General features: G+C 40.2%; 1 protein-coding gene across 2 annotated transcripts in view; it reads right to left on the reverse strand.

Moving 5' to 3' along the window:
* SNX25 (sorting nexin 25) overlaps positions 1 to 17582 on the reverse strand; it is a 144601-nt gene that overhangs the window by 33895 nt on the left and 93124 nt on the right. For both annotated transcript variants that reach the window (XM_090036087.1, XM_090036088.1), the window contains exons 9-11: positions 13899 to 14174; positions 6575 to 6730; positions 998 to 1129 (exon numbers count right to left, since the gene is read on the reverse strand). In XM_090036087.1, the coding sequence (XP_089892213.1) occupies positions 998 to 1129; positions 6575 to 6730; positions 13899 to 14174 (564 nt within the window). The remainder of the gene's footprint in view (positions 1 to 997; positions 1130 to 6574; positions 6731 to 13898; positions 14175 to 17582) is intronic.

Consider the following 17582-nt stretch of genomic DNA (forward strand, 5'->3'; position numbering starts at 1 on the left):
AAGTCTGATTTTCTGAAGTCCAGGGTCTTTACTCTGTTGCTCTCTTTCCTTCAGGATCCTAAACTCAGTCATCTCATGGCTGCTGCTGCCCAAGTTGCCATCCACTTCTACATTCCCCACCAATTCTTCCCTATTTGTCACAGTGCTGCTGGTGCAATTGCAGTTGTGACTGCATAGCTGCCAATGGGAGCTAGGGTTGTGGGCGTTTGCTGTTGGGGTTTTTTTGCTCCCCTCTCCAACAAGTCAATAAATCTGCTTTAAAGAGAAGAAAATGATGTTATCTTGTGTACCCTCTGAACTCCTATATTTTTCCAACTTGGAAAATTTTGAATAATTCTATAAAACATGCTCATAAGAACTGCACCTTCAATATTTCCTGCTCCACCTTTTGTTGCCAATTTAATGCAGTATAGTTTTCCCCGTGTACCCTGATAAGAAGAAAGTACATGGGTTTGAATAACACAAGCTGCAAAAAGACATTCTGTAATGCTGTCTGTAGATCTTCAGCCAAAGATGGGTAGCCCAAGTCATAAACTGAGGAACATATGAATCTGCATCAGGACAGAACAAAATAATCACATTACCCCATGAAATTCAGAATTCAGACATTCTTTTTTGAACCTGAGTCTATTAATCCTTTAAAACGTCATATTGTAATATGAAATATAGCAAGTCTTCAGTGTATGCCAGTAAGAGAACACTACCTCAGTACATTAGCATCATATGATTACAAGGCATAGATGTGATGTCCTCAGTGATGAAACAACAGTGCTCCTTAGACACCACATCACTTGAACATGTGCCTTAATTCACTCAAAAGGTACTGCTGTTTCAACACCAAACAACATGAAGATCTAGAAACATAAAAGGATATGTAGGGAGTAGTAGCTAGAAGAGAGATTTTTAAAATAAAAAACTGAAAAATGAGTGTAACCACTACATTTTTTTCATTACCCCATGAGCTGAAGCTAATCCAGAAGAAAAAGCAAAACCATACCTCCCCTGCCTTTATGAAAGCTTTCCACATGCCAAGGTTCTCACACCACCAATCTGTTCTTGCAATGTGTAGCTGAAGGTCACTGTGCTCTCTCTCCATAAGAGTGATTTCATCCTTCAACTTTGAAACAATCTGCCAAGGCAAAGCTACCAATTAGGATCTGTAAGAAAATATTTATGATACATATACATGGCCATGGGTGTCTTTGGTGATAATATCTGGGAAATGGAAAGGGTGAGGGTGAAGCCTGGGAGGAAGGGAGAGAGGAATGATTCCTTAGAGCAAATCATTAAAAATCCCATCTTTGTACTATCTATGCAGTCTGAAATAGGTTAGCTGAATCCACTCCATTACTTAAAAGGCAATTCACAGTACTAAAATAGAAACCAAGTTTCAAATATACGCTGAATATCTCACCAGGCTAAAGTGATATTCAGGACAGGAATCTTTTCAAAGGACATTTTAAGTTCATTGGAGGTACACTTGACCCTTAGTTGGGCAAAAAACTAAAATGTAGCAGATCCCACAAAAACTAGAATTATTTGTTGTTGGGCTTCTAAGGTTTTTTGGTTTTGTTTTTTTTTTTTAAAAAGCGCACACATTTTAAAAGGCTTTCTGACTAGGTCAAAGTTCCTTTCAATGTGTTAGCTCTTAAAAGCAAGCAAGCTGTGTCTTACAATGAGAGAAAACTGCATGTCATCATGATTTTAAGAAAATTGGGGAATGTGTATAAAATATTGTGCACTTAAAGCAGTCAAGAAAACAAGACACTCTGTGTATTTAAGGTAACTCAAGTCTGAGGGGCATGTTCTTTTTGTACAATTTGCACCAAATGTAGTGCACCCACATTTACAGCAATTCTACTACCATGTATTCAAGTTTTTGTGTTCTTTTAAGATGATGAAGGGTCATTTAAATTCCTGGTACACAATGCTCTGCGTAAACAGCTATCTTCCTCTTGTGGTGGCATCTCCATTTTCAAGTACCTGAATATAGATCGTTTTGTGAGCACGTTATTTTAGCTAATAAGAACATTAATGAGATATTATGGAAAACAACAGCATCAATAAAGGATCCATAGGGACTGTTACAGCCTGACTATAGGTAAACAGTTGTGGAGCTCAGAGAATAAACTGACTCCATTTCAAAAACATATAGCAATGCTAAAAGACAAAGAATATCCAAATAAAGCCCAGAAGTATAAGCTAAATGCCACTGTTCACCAATACAAGGAGGTATTTTTTTTTCCTAAAAAGAGAGCATGTGCCCAAACAGTTTATTTGTTAAGACTGAAATGACACAACAGATGTGATTTGCTCAAGATGTGCAATGTATCATATAACAGTGGTTTAGTTACATAGATATTTCTGACTATCGGCAAAGAACCCTGAAAATATAATACCACTGGAATCAACAAGGAAATACATTTCATTCTCTCAAGTAAATACACTATACTCATAACTATAAGCCAACCAGTATATGAATTCATGCATGTTTTACATAGCATTTACAGCTGTCCAGTTTACTTTTTTGTACATTTAAGGCTACATAGGAAATGGTGTTAGTAATAAATCGGCCATACCACTGTAAGGCATGTTTTGCCTGAAAATCTTGTTTTATATTTTTAAGATACTTAATAAAAACATAAAAAGTTATATTTCTAAGACAAGTTTATTTCCCTTACTAATTCATATAATTTAAAGGAAAAGCATTTAAAAAAGATAGAATTTCCCTCGCATCATTTATTCCAGCAGGTGGCAACATTTTGTGGTGGCAGGACAGAATGGCACAATTCAAGTCCTAGCAGGCTAGCGTTAGGACCCAGCCACGCCCACCACTACTGCTTCTCTCTGTCAGCAGCTGCAAGGCAGCACAAGGAAGCTCCTTCCGGCCTGGCTGCCCGGCCATTCAGCTCTAGCACAGCGTGGTACAGGCAAAGTACTGTTGAAGCCTCAGCTCCACAGATCAGATCCATGATGCCAACCTTAGGTTCAATTTTTGCATTGTTTCACAGCTTAGGGAATGAAAAGAGAAGTTACAAGTTTTACTTTCCAGTCACTGGGTCTGGTGCATGGAGATCCAAATGTAACTCACCTGGAAAATATTTATGTCCAAATGAAAACAAGAGCTAAGAGCATTTTTTTAGTTTGCATATAACCTAATAAAAAGAAAACTGGCGGCATAAAACCCCCATTTAGATAATATTGACACATTTATCCATAAGATTCTACACTCACACACAAGATATTTGGGCATCAACTGCAGAATAAAAAAAACTGACACATACTCAAAGGGTAAGACTGCGACAGCCTGTGTAGCAGTGGGTCTTATTCTTGAAAGGACATTTGCCTGGCAGTGCTTTGCATTACATTTTTCATAGATTCATAGATTCATAGATGCTAGGGTCGGAAGGGACCTCAATAGATCATCGAGTCCGACCCCCTGCATAAGCAGGAAAGAGTGCTGGGCCTACATTACCCCAGCTAGATACACATCCAACCTTCTCTTGAATACCCCCAGGGTAGGGGAGAGCACCACCTCCCTTGGGAGCCCGTTCCAGACCTTGGCCACTCGAACTGTGAAGAAGTTCCTCCTAATATCCAATCTAAATCTGCTCTCCTCTAGCTTGTGGCCATTATTTCTTGTAACCCCCGGGGGCGCCTTGGTGAATAAATACTCACCAATTCCCTTCTGTGCCCCCCTGACGAACTTATAGGCAGCCACCAGGTCGCCTCTCAACCTTCTCTTGCGGAGGCTGAAAAGGTCGAGTTTCTCTAATCTCTCCTCGTAGGGCTTGGCCTGCAGGCCTTTAACCATACGAGTGGCCCTTCTCTGGACCCTCTCCAGGTTATCCGCATCCTTCTTGAAGTGCGGCGCCCAGAATTGCACGCAGTACTCCAGCTGCGGTCTGACCAGCGCCCGATAGAGGGGAAGTATCACCTCCTTGGACCTATTTGTCATGCATCTGCTGATGCACGATAAAGTGCCACTGGCTTTTCTGATGGTTTCGTCACACTGCCGACTCATGTTCATCTTGGAGTCCACTAGGACTCCAAGATCCCTTTCCACTTCCGTGCCACCCAGCAGGTCATTTCCTAGGCTGTAGGTGTGCTGGACATTTTTCCTCCCTAGATGCAGCACTTTGCATTTCTCCTTGTTGAACTGCATTCTGTTGTTTTCTGCCCACTTGTCTAACCTGTCCAGGTCTGCTTGCAGCTGTTCCCTGCCCTCCGGCGTGTCCACTTCGCCCCATAGCTTAGCGTCATCTGCAAACTTGGACAGAGTACATTTCACCCCCTCGTCCAAGTCGCTGATGAAGACATTAAAGAGTATCGGTCCAAGCACCGAGCCCTGCGGGACCCCACTGCCCACACTCTTCCAGGTCGAAACCGACCCATCCACCACAACTCTCTGGGTGCGACCCTCCAGCCAATTCTCCACCCACCGGACTGTGCAGTAATCCAAGTCACAGCCCCTTAACTTGTTCACCAGTATGGGGTGGGATACCATATCAAAGGCCTTCCTGAAGTCCAAGTATACGACATCCACCCCTCCTCCTGCGTCGAGGCGTTTTGTGCAATCTCTGCTGTGTTTAATATGTAATGTTGACAACTGGAATTAAAAGGTGTGCTTTTTTGTTTTGTTTTTTTACAAATTATTATTTTTCATTTGTCTCCCTCAATCCTTTCTTCCAGTTCCTAATGGATCTGAAATTAACATTTTTTATTCCTTATTTGCATAGCTGTCATTGAGGATATGACAATGTGGGCTAGGATGCTGGGTGAGATTAAACTGGAGGCACAAATCCTACTGAGTTCACATATTGTAAACAGAATCTATACAGAAACAGAAAAGGAAGATAAAGAACTAAGTGGTAGATTTTGATAAAAAGGTAATCTAATGCAGAGCTTTCCCCAACAGACTACAAATACTTTAAAAGTAGGTCAAATAACTAGTTTTCTTACCCTTTCACATTTTGTCACTTCATTTATATAAAGAGTTTTTCCTCTCAGAGCATTAGTGGACTCATTTGCTTTCAACATTTTAAGAATTTAAACAAATGAGAAAACATCTGTCAAATTAAAAATAGTATCCAAATGAATATGAAATTGAGGAGGGAATTTAAATAAATCTGTTAATACCTCACAAATTATATTTTTGCTATTCATTAAATAATGGCCTTATTTTCAGAGATGCTGAGCAACTGCAGCTCCCATTGACTTGTGTGAATTATGCATGCTCACCATCCAGAAAAAAAGAAAATCAGTGATGGATCAAAAACTGGAACCTGAAGTTCAAACCTTTCAAATTGCAGAATGAAAGGGGATTCAGATTTGAATACCTACTTCTCAGCTGCTGCCCGCATGGAAAATATAGGAGTAGCCATTCTAAGAACAATTGGCTAAAGTTTGTAGAAGTCTTGAAAGAAGAGCTTGACTTCACAAGACACCCACCACTTAGGGCTAAAAAATATCTTAAGAACTTAAAACTCTGGCATGCTCTTAGCTGAACCACCGCACTAAATCATCTTTGAATCTGAACATTAGTCAGAATCTAATCAAGATCTACCACTTCAAACCTAAAAAAAAATAAATTTGAGAAAAAAATGGTGTCACACTGCAAAAAACAATGACGTTAAGGCACATTTTGTTCCAATACTGTAGGACTTTTCACCTGCCTTCACTTTGAAACAGTGTGGTAAAAGAATGGCCTCTGGATTACAAATAGCAATTTGCAAAGCAATTTAGCTATTCTTTTTTCTTTAATTAAGAAAACGTATTATCATGCTCCATTTAAGCCAGCAGAGGGAGCACAAGTTAAGTAATAAACCAGATCCCCAAAGCCATAGTGCTTTTGGGGAAGCAAGAGTAACTAGAACAGGCTTCTTTGCTTATGGTTGTATAAGCATTTAACTGGAGAAGAGCGAGGCAGATGCACATAAAAAACACATTTACCAAATAGAAGAAAGTTAAAGAAACATTTTCAGGCTCCTGCCAGCCTGCAGAATAGATGCCACTTTGGCAGCCTCTGTAGCATATGGTAGATCAAGGAGGTGATAATAAGCACAGCAGCGGACAGGCTCTGGAGCCACCCACCCTGCACAGAAGCACATGCCTGAATTGAAACGGTCTGTCGACCCTAGATTGGCCTCGTTAGCCCATCTTCAGACCTACAGATAAAGCAATCATGGACGACAATCATCCTTGACAGTGTGAGACTGCAGATGCAGATGTATGTGTGGCAGATAGGGCAGGAGTCAGAAAACAGAAGACCAGATGAGGCAGAGAGTACAAGGAAGCAGAAAGTGGGGCAGAAAACTGGATACAGAGAACAGGACAAGCAGCAGAAAGCTGAACAGCAAACCAGGCAGGAGAAGAGGATCAGCATGGCACGCAGGGATGTTGTGGTGGTAATTTGTGGCACACCTACCACGAAGGTTAGCTCCCACTGCTCTAATGTATGTTTAGAATACAACTCTATGGAGCAGGAATTGTGCCCGCTTTGGAACAGTACCAGTGTACTGTTGGGATCATGCAAGTGAGTGAAATAAAAACAGACTGAAAATAGTGAAGTTACCTTTTTGTCGGGTTTTGGTGAATTACACATGGAATTTAGAGCCTGTCTCTTATATTCAAGTTTGTCATTTAGCTGGCGAAGTTTATTTACAGCATAACTGGCTTGTTCATTAATTCTTGTGCTGCATTCATCAATAGTTTCTTCACAACTCTGGCTCTAGAAATAAAGATCTGGTTAGCAAACAACCCATATCGCTAATGTACAATAACAGTATATTTGTTATGTGCTTGCTATGCATGTTTCATTATTTGCACTTTATATCCCATATACGAAATAAACAACTGATTTTGTAGACAAGCCCAGAAGTATGAGTGCACGCTGCATACATCAGCGGATTCTCTCTCACAGACATGAACAACTGGTGCCTCGCAAGACAGGTGGGAGGGCACATTTGTAGGCAGCAGTGTCAGCAACAAGCAGTGAACGCCTGCAGTCACCGGCGGTGGCGGCAGCAGGCGGGCGGAGGGGCAAGCAGTGAGCGGAGACTGCCCGCAGATGCCAGTGGCGGTGGTGAGGACAGGTGGGTGGCAAGTGGCAACTGCCCACAGAAGCCAGTGGCAGCAGCCAATATCAGAGGGGGCACGTGTCCGCCTCATGCCCCTCCCTACGTGTCGCCTATATTTCACAGGTGTTTGAAAGCTCCATATCCATCATGTAATACACAATTAAGAAGTACCCAGACAGCGTTAGTTTCAGTTGGATTAAGGCTCTTTTACACTGCTCTCATAGTAGAATAGAGATTTCCACTGAGGCTACAGCGTGAGAGTAAGACTCAAAATTTCTAACATGAAAGTAGAAGGGAGTTTGGTGGTTACACTCAGTATTTAACAGCAAGCAGCTGAATGAATACTGTGCATCTGAAGCTGAATAACAAAAGTAAATGGGTGCACATTTTATAAATAAAATCAATTTTCAAAAATTCTGAACTAATCTGAAACTTTTTAATATAATTTATTGTTATGACTGGACTTTACTTTTGTTTTACAAGTTTAATTTTTTTTTTAAAGTACTACAATTATAGATATTACCATGACACTATGTTTCATGTTCTCCTAGTATTATAATGAATCAACACATGGATATTCATTTCTCAGCCAGTACAAACAATAGGCATAAAATAAGTATGGTCAGCACAAAGGTTTACACCTTTGGGAAACCTGGTCATTACACACCCCTCCAGTCATGACTAATGCCATCTTCCCTTGCCTGTTGGGTTGTCTCTATCTTGGAAGATGACCTAGACATCCAGTGAAGACAGGCAACCTGATTTGCACCTTCTCTTCAAGAGGCTCCGCCCCTTTTCTAAATTCTTAGGGTTTGTAGAACTTTGTCTGTGGCAATCAGATTAATTTAACCCTATGAGAAATGTGCATGGGCTCTCTCTGGAAAGTGCTCTATAAAATTTAATGAAAAAAATTAACATTTCTTTTGAATTAAATAAACAAAAGGGTTTCATTCTGTATTTAATTCTATACATTTTTTAGGAAGTTTTTACAAAACCATAGTTTTCATATACAGTTTTCTATCATACGAGTCATTAACTGACCAGCAATCCTTAATCTGATCCTTTGAATAAGGAGATAGATTGGTTTAGATGAGAGAGCTTGCAGGCTAAAAAAGCTGGATCCTTTTCTCAATTCTGTCACTTGCCTACTGTGAAGTTGGACAACCAACTTCCGCTCTGGGCCCCGGTTCCTCCCACTTATTTTTCTGTTTTGTCCCCATAGGTGTATGTGTACAGCAGTAATTCCACAAGACTTGATTGGGGCCTCTATGTACTATAACAGCACTGAACAGTACTGAACAATATGCACGGACTCAGTGAACATCACCACGGAAGAAAAGACTATATATGACAAGTGAAGAATGGATATGGAAAAATATGATAGCAGCTCAACCAAAATAATTTAAATCACTGAAAGAGTGAGGTTTAACTAACTTTGGCCAAATGGAATGCAATGCCTCAAAAGTATACTAATTAAAAAGCAGAAGCTGTATTAATAGGAAAACAGAAAATGACACCTTGTTATTTTCAACACCTGAGAAACTTTTTAGACAGCAAATACTACTAGAATCACTAGATTTAATTCAAGATATTAAAACTGACTACAGTCCACAACAACACCTGGTGAGAGTAACAACTGCTTATCAGCAACATTTTCCTGCCATTTATCTATTCAGGTGACACTCTGTAAAAGCAACAGCCAAATAGTCTGAATAAGGTATGACCCCTGCCCCACCTTCATCCACCTGGCAACATTACGACGTCAAGTCACAGACATGCCACTAATAACAGGCATTGATTGTATTTTTTTTAACATTTATCTATACACTATAATAAAAGATGTGCCCATTACTTTGGATAACACCATAGTCAAGTAAAAATTAAAGTGAAATGCTAAAACTAATTATGTTTTTATTGGCACATTAGTCTTTCAAAACATGGCCATTCTAGTTATTTCAGTAATATGCTGCCTTTAGCATTAAGAGCCAAACATTTTTGCCAAAGAGTTAAAGCAGACACTTGTTTCTCTTACATTCTTAATTCATAAAACTTCAAATAAGTCCTCTGAAAAGAAGAGAAGTGGTGTGCTCTAGTGACTTAGAAAAAATACAATTACTGCCTTATAAATTCAAGATAATCTGCTCATTATTCATAAAGCCTTCATTTGTTTACAAATTGCATCATAGCACTATGTATTTTGACAAAGAACTTGCAATAGTCTTTTCATTATTATACCCATCTTCACTGGATTGCTGCCAATAGCATCTATGGAACGTTTTGCTACTCCTGTTTGTCAGACAGAAAACATTAATGTGATACTATAAAAATTCTTCACTAATTAGCTACATGCTGTGAGCACTGTTCAGGCAAAGACATCTTAAGCTGAGGGGAATCAAGAGTATAGATTGCAGGATTTGGCTTTTAATAAGCTTTCAAACACAAAAAAACAACAGAAAACTATGCATCCTGATAAATGAAACATGAATAACATTTTCATCCATGCACTTATGCAGGCTTGGCAGAATTCAAAATTTTTTAAATATAATTTTGATGCCTAAAAATTGATGTTCATTTTTAAGCATTTATTTTTATTAATTTAAATGTTTAGGATTGAACGATATTAGGGATGTGGGGGCATGGGCATGCATGCATGCATATGTGTGAGCGCACACACACCCACACACCCCTGCATTTTCCTCTGAGCCAGCAAAAAGGAGGCACAGGGGAAGCTCTTTTGCCCCCAGACCCTCAGCCCAGGAGAAGGTCCCTGCCCCATGGCACCCCCTGCTCCCCACCAAGGAAACCTCTAGCTGAGGCAGTGGCATTTGCTCCCTGCAACCGGTGGCTCACTCTTTCCATCAGCTCCTGCCTGAGTTTGTAAGGGAGGGCCCAGCTGGCTGGCACCTTGCAGGAACTGAGATGAGGAGGCAGGGGACAGGGCAGACACACTGCCCAGCCTGCCCCCAACCACTGTCCACCCCTCCCCTACCCGGACTCCTCTGAATACTACAGTGGCAGCCTATTGTTACAAGCTCTTTCTATAAATTTTGATTGTTAATGATGGAAACGTTTTGTCGTTAGAGTGTGAGGTGAATTCACCATTTATCAACACTTATGGATAAAAATTGAATCCTGCCAAGGATACTATGCCATTGGCAGATACTAATCGGAGTGGGCCACACATTAGAAATACAGTATTAAGAGATATGTTGGGGAAGCGGGGCGGGGAACAGAGGTCCCTGCAATTGAGAATGGCAAATGCAAGGCATATTGACTAGCAATTCCACCAGCAGCAGAGGCCTCACAAAATCAGGGCCACAGCTTCATTTCTCTCTATAACCTGGCAACAGTACACGGGGGCTATAAAGAGATGTCTTCTTTGGAGTGCACCAGCATGGGTGATTCACTTCACTGGGCAGCACAGATGATTCCCACTGTCCCGAGTCAGGGCCCACCTGTCCACAGCAGCTGGAGCGTATGGGCAGCTCTGGGCTGTGCCCACTCTCCCACTATAAAGAAAACAGACATCCACCACAAAAGAGAGGCACAATTATTTACTACCTATTCACGCAGCCATGAATTTGGACATTTGTGACATGGATGTCTGTTTGCTTGGGCTCTGTGCCACCATAAACATTTTTATGGTGGCACAAAGGTGACATCTGTTTGCAGCCTTTGTGGGAAGTGGGGAAAGGAAAGAAGCAGAGTTCTGGCCATATCTATTACATTGCTGTAATGAACTTTGATGTGAAGTATAGTCTACCATTCTGGTTCCCTTACAGACATTATAGGTTTACTTAGAAGGTGTGCTTCTTGCCCTCTATCCATGTTGTAACTCTGTCTTTTACCCAGTTTTCAGAGGTGCTACATAACCATTCCTCCCACACTGTCTTGGAAAAAGTAGGCATTTACCAGCTAGGGGGATTTAAAAATAAGTGAAACCATCAGCCTCTGCTAAGAGAATGAAACACTCCAGAAACAAACAATTCTGCTAGAGGAAATGGATTTCTCAGTTGTACCTTTTACTATAGATGAAGCCAAAAGGCCATTAGTCAACAATGCAATTTTTCCCCATATCTGAAAGCCCATGGGGAGCTTCTGGAGTTAAGATTCAACCCTTCTTATTCTCAGTTAAAAACCCTTGAGACACACCAGATGGCAGTTAGCTTGGCTACGTTAGAGAAAAGCACTCTAATTGTACACTTTTTGTTATCAATTTGTGATAAACAGTTAAAAAAAAAGAAAAGATTTTTCCACGTCGCAGAATAGCTGGCATATTGCTCTTTACAAGTTTCATGTCAGAGGCAGCCTTTAAATTCTGCATATATTCCCTCAAGATCTTAAAACGACACCTGAGGCTAAAGCTAAAGAATTAGATTTTAAAAACTGTGGAAGAATCCAAGATAGATATTACCTGACAGAAGAGAGAGAGCTATTCCTGAAGTGTTATGTCAGTATCTCCAGAAAAATTGCTATTTGTGTCAGGCTCTGGATAAAATACATTAGGCGATTAATATGGGGGTAGGGGGGTGAGGGGCAGTGTTTAATCATTTGGGCTATACAATAACAGTGTTTTCTGAAAATCCTGGTGACTGCTTGGATCCCCAGGACATACCCTTGATGTGCCTACCATCTCCAGATTATTTAAAGCATATGAAGCTGAGCATCAGGAAGGGGATGAAACATGTACAGCAGGGTTCTTGAATCCTTTATCAAAAACAATTTGAGGGAGGAACAAATGTTCAAAGAAGGAATATGCTGCAGAACTGTGCATCAATAGCATTTCCTTAAAACAGTTTCTCTCTCAAAATTATTTCTTTTTTTCCAATAGGTAGAACAGATAGAATACAGTATTTTAAGAACTTTCAGTTATATTTAATTGATACATCTGAAAGTCTAACAATTTAAAAAAATGTTTGAAAGCATTTAGGATAGTGGAATGCATCTCAATACATCCAGGCTCTAAATTCCTGTTTGAGCACCCATGTCTGGCCTTTAACGTTTCTGTTTCTTAGCTTACCCACTTATGATCCAAAGATACTAATACACCTGGATTTATATTGGGATTTATTCATTAAATGTCTGCAAAACGGCTTTGAGATTGTTGGACAAGAAGTAGTACTAGTTATTTTGATTTAGCTGCTGAATTGGTTTATAACAATTGCTGCTACAAAAATCTGGCCCAGGAGAGCCACCATTTGGGGGGAAATCGCTTTACAGTATTCTCAATTTAATTTTTTAATATCTTCAATTGTAGCCTTACTTTGTTTTCTAGCATTATCCTCTAATATAGCATTAAAATGAGCTTCTCTGTGAAATTAATAAAAAATATTAAGATTCAGATATACTATAATGTTTTATCTTCATTTGAAATATAACCAGTATAAACTCTCAAACACTACTTTTTCTCTCCCTCTTACAATTTTTTTTAGTACCTATATTCTGCAGCTATTTAAGGCTTTATATATTAGGACTTATGTGAAAGTACCAAATTTAGTTATTTTATTTCACCATATTTCAGTTGTTTTAACACACCCCTATAACTAGTAATAAGTTTGACTATTATTATTAATTTCATAGCTGACTTAATCAGTTATTTCAGCAATAATTATCGTCACCTGAAAACAAAATGAAAGTGCATCTCCACTTCCTTCATAAAACAGCACAACTCTCAACTTCTAAAGAGCATGAGAGAGAGCATCAAAAAATCTGATACTTTTGGAAACCCGGAAGGCCTCTATAAGCTTTTGCTAATTTAACGAAGTCCAACTATTCTGTCATCTTAAAGATATCATATCTCATTCAACTAAGGACTGTATCTTTTTAAAACATTTTATCACATGTTCAGTGTTGTCTTAGTGATCAAAATAAAACAAAAAATCAACATGAAAACAACTGGTGATGCATAATAATACATGATAATGCTAAGGTTCACTATTACTATGATGATATTGTGCTTGCATTGTTATTAACAACTGCCCCAAAGACAACCCAGCGACTACCCAAAAACAGATGCACTTAGATTTCGTTCTTTTAGATAAAAGAATGAAAACTGTACTTGGTAACTATAAAGTGCAAAGACAACACTCTCAAAATAGACTCAGCAGAGCTGGACAAATAGTTTCCTTCTCAATCAACAAACACTATATGTCCTTGTAACTTAAGAAAAAGGCCTCTGCTGTGTGCATGCTACTATAGCTCTTAAGTCCCTGAAAAAATATGAAGCATGGATGGATCCTTAGGCTCTGACTTTTTATTTTTGCTGGTGGATGCCTGCAGGCATTTAAACCCCCCCCCCCAAAAACAGCACTTTAACTTGGCAGAAAAGCAGTGCACATTACTTCTACCCAGCTCTGCAGTATCTGTAAAGATTAGGTGCTTTAAGTGGAGTTTATTGGCACTTATCTAATTGCTGACTGAATGAGCTTTAGTTAAAAGCACCAAAAACCCTTGCTGAAGTGCCCAATCTTTACAGACACTACAGAGTTGGGTTGAAGTAACACACTGCTACTTCTGGTAAAGCATGGGTTTTTTTCTTTTTCTTTTTTTTTTTTTTAATTTTTTTTTTACATCTACAGGCAGCTTTGCGGGTGCTGAGCACCCACTAATTTTTTTCAGTGGGTGCTTGAACCCTGGAACACCCATGGAATCAGCACCTATCCAGGGATCAATTTTGTCATGTTTGGAGGAACAGCAACTCGAAAACAGATCAAAGAAAGAAAGATGAATGCAGAACTTGAAATTAGGAAATGCTCCTTAGTTTTATTGCCAGATCACCCACCAGTAACTTAAGCAGCAGGAATTGGAGATCTCACTCACCACCCCATGCTTGTCCTCAGCAGTTAGTTGAACAGCACTTCTTTCTTCTTCTTTCTTAACCAGCCTCTCATACAAATCACTGACGATGAATGAGGGGTAGTATCTATCCTTCAGGGTTCCATGAACAGCAGTCTGAATTTTATAGAATACCTCAATGCCTTTATTACCCACAAGGCTTTGCTGTATTTCTTTGTAAAGTGATTTTTCCACAGGGATTTCTTTGCTTTCCACAAAAAATTTTTGATAAATTTCGCTCACCAGTTGAGGTATTTCAGTCTGAGAAATTGGGGGGGGGAGGTGAAAAACAAACAAAAAACAAACCTTTAAATATATCAGTCCTCGAAATCCTGATGCATTTAATATGAAAAAGGCTGAACTAGCTAAACTCATGCCAAGGCATGTGAATACACATCTCAGCTGCTTTGCTTGTGCACCCATGCAGAGATGTCAGTTTTACAGGTGACATAAGTCTTCAAAACAGAAGACCTGCCAAGCCCTAAGAAGACTTAATCTCTACATAAATTATGTGCATCAAATTTTGTATCATATTTAAAGGACTCTGTACCATACTTGCACTCTGCTTACCGTTTTAATTAAAACAGAAGGAACGCATCATTGTGGTAGTTTTCTTAGCTTCTAGCTTTAACTGGGCAAACAAATTCTCTTCCTACAAAATATTTTGTTTTTCATGCAACTATAAATAGTGTTGGTTTTTTGAGAGAGAAAACACCACAATATATATGCACACAGGTAGATATGGACACACACTTCCAATGTGCACAAAAGAAGGTACAGGGATAAAAAATTACTCTACCAAGGAAAAAAAGAGGGTGTGGGGAAGCTAATCTGCAACCATTTCCCTGATGGTATCAGATGACCCAGGTATCATGCAGAAGAAGAGTTCCATGGACCATCATAAGCATAAAACGTAGAACCTCTTTAAAAAAGAGCAGACATGAGTCAGGGCATTAAAACACACAAGGCCATCATAGTTAATAGGTCTGGGAGTAATTAGCAGCACTTCTGAGCTGTACACAAACAACAATTTCTACGTGTGTTAGATACTTGTTTTACGGACAAACCACAGTCTGTAGTCATCCAGTAACTATTCAGTCCAACCATATCTTATACTGCTCATTATTCATGGTATCAACTAACACCAGCTGAAGTTACCCACTTTCTACCAAGAGAACTGTCTTTCTCCTGGTAGAAAACAGATGCTCAGGTTTTTTTTTCCTTGAGCACCAAAAGTAGCCGCTCCAGGCAAAAAATAACCCAGGAACAATTATGGTTAAATTGCTCCCTGTTTTTCCTGGGATACTGAACATCTCCACATTTTTCCCCAACTTAACTCTTTCTGGGGACAAGAAGTGTGGAGCTGGGGGAAAGCTTTCCAAGCCTTTCCAAGATCAGGGTCACCCTAGTCTAGAGAAAGTATGGGGGCAGCTGCTCTCCTCCTGCCCATCTACAGAAGAGGAAGGGAGGAGAACACCCAAGTGCTCCATGCTTACTTCTCACACCAGAGTTCTTTGCAGTGCCATTCCCTCTGTCTAGCAGCCTGGTACCAAGTGAAGACTACATCCTCCCCATTCAGCTGAGCAGCAAGGGTGGCAATTGAAAATCTTACATGGGCCGCAGCTCTTGGCTGCACTGGCTTCCCCTTGCATCCCCACCCCACTGCTCAGCTGAACTAAAAGGAGGCAATTTAAAAGCTGCAGGGACCAGGAGTCATTCTTGAAGAAAGCCTCCCAAGCCTGGGCCCCAAACCCCTGCAGATTCCCCATGTCTCCCCTGCTACTCAGCTGAACAACAGAGAGCCATTTAAAAGCTGAAAGGGTCAGCAGCCTGGCATGCAGAGACTTTCCCCAAGCCCAGCTCCCAGCCCTGCCAGCTTCCCCTTGCTGTACAGAAGCAGAATAGGGCAAGGCAGGCTGCTGCACCACAATGGCAAGGCTTGGGACTCTTGCCACCACAGCAAAATGGCCCTTCCTGGGTTAGTCTGGAGCAGGTTGCTGTGACCCTGCACTAAGGATCCCCTTGCTGCGACAGCTGAGAGCATCCCTCAGCCTCCCTGCACTCCTCCAGGTCAGTCTGGAGGAATGCAAGGAGTCAAGGTGGATAAAAATCAATCAGATTTTTATTTAAATCAGATTTTTTGATTTAACTGCATTTTTATTTTAAAGGTGCTTTTGAAAAAAAATAAACATATAATGATAGTTTTAATTTGAGATAGGTTAAAGCTTAAAGATATCATCATGAAACATCGACTATAACTTCTAATTGTATACCATTTGAGACAGGATATTAATGTAACCCTTTTATAAGTTTTATAAATAGGTCACAACAGGCCATGGGCTATATTACAGGCCCAATCCTATGGGTTCCCAGAAGCTCCTCTACAGATTAGTAAAGAAAACCTCTCTACCTAACGGGACTCAGTACTCAGTCTAGAAGATCCCATTAGGTATCTCTGTGATGATTAGTTTCAGTTCTCAAACTATGAATTTATGTCTCCAAAGATCATAAGCAGACAAGGTTCTTTGGGTGAACATGGTATCTTTTATTAAACCAAATAAATTGTTGGAAAAATTGTTCTTTGCAAGCTTTCAGGCACAAACAACCTTCTTCAGGCATAGGGAGAGGTTGTCGGCTCCAAAGACAACATCCTTGTTAACAGCATTATATGGTGATGAGAGGTGACAGACCTGATTACCCACTCATCTCCACTATTGTCTCTTTGCAAGTTTGTGTACACAGTCAAGACCTTACCTTTCTCTAAAAGTGCAAAGTTTCAAGAAGTTAAATGAATAAAGGATATCAAAACAACAAGAATGCACTTTTTGTAGAAAACAATAATTAAACCGGGGCTTCCTAAACACTGATTTAAATTGTTATTTAAATCATTGTTTAAATCTATTTGATTTAAATCATACTCCCCTGCAAGGAGTGGAGCTAATTCTCCTGCAGGGGAAAGCTGGAAGGATTCCTGTCATGGGAGAATGCCCACCCAGTCTCCTGCCAGTCAGTTGATTGGTGCAACTGGGGCAGTGGGGGGCATTCTCCCAGGGCTAGAACCCTTCCAGGACTGCCACCTGACAGCCTGCCCCCTTCCTAGGCAGAGTGGAGGGCAGACTGTCAATTAATGAGCTGCCCTACAGGCAGGAGTGACTCAGGAAGCAGCCTCCTAGAGCCCCCCTAGCTGGAAAGCTTGTCTGTGAAGCTAGCCAGCCATGGGGCTGGAGGAACATTTGAACAGTCCAGCTCCCAGGCTATTTTCCTACCTGAAGATATTTCTTCCAGTAGAAAAAAATGTTTGTATGTAGCCCAAGCTAAATGGTATTGTTTCTCCTACTTAACTTGATGTATAAAAAAACCCCAACCAAAACAGCACCATAATAAAAAGACAGTGAATAACAAGTAAGTGATACTTAGAATGAAAAGTTATAGTTCATTTTGATATGAATCCAGAAAGTTTTACCAACCAAGTTCACAACTATAAACCTGGTTGCCACAAGGTTCAAACAACAAATAATCCTAGCACATTTGTTACCTCCATTTTTCAAAGCTGGCTTCTTGTAAACTTAAAAGATATTTTCCTAGCTCCGTTTATGCATCTACATACCCCACTATTAGCAGACCCTAGAATGCAGATCTTACAGTACACTGTATACACCTAACAGTATA

The sequence above is a fragment of the Crocodylus siamensis genome, chromosome 2 (genome assembly GCF_052110815.1).
Source record: "Crocodylus siamensis isolate JL-2025a chromosome 2, ASM5211081v1, whole genome shotgun sequence".
Taxonomy (NCBI): Eukaryota; Metazoa; Chordata; order Crocodylia; family Crocodylidae; genus Crocodylus; species Crocodylus siamensis.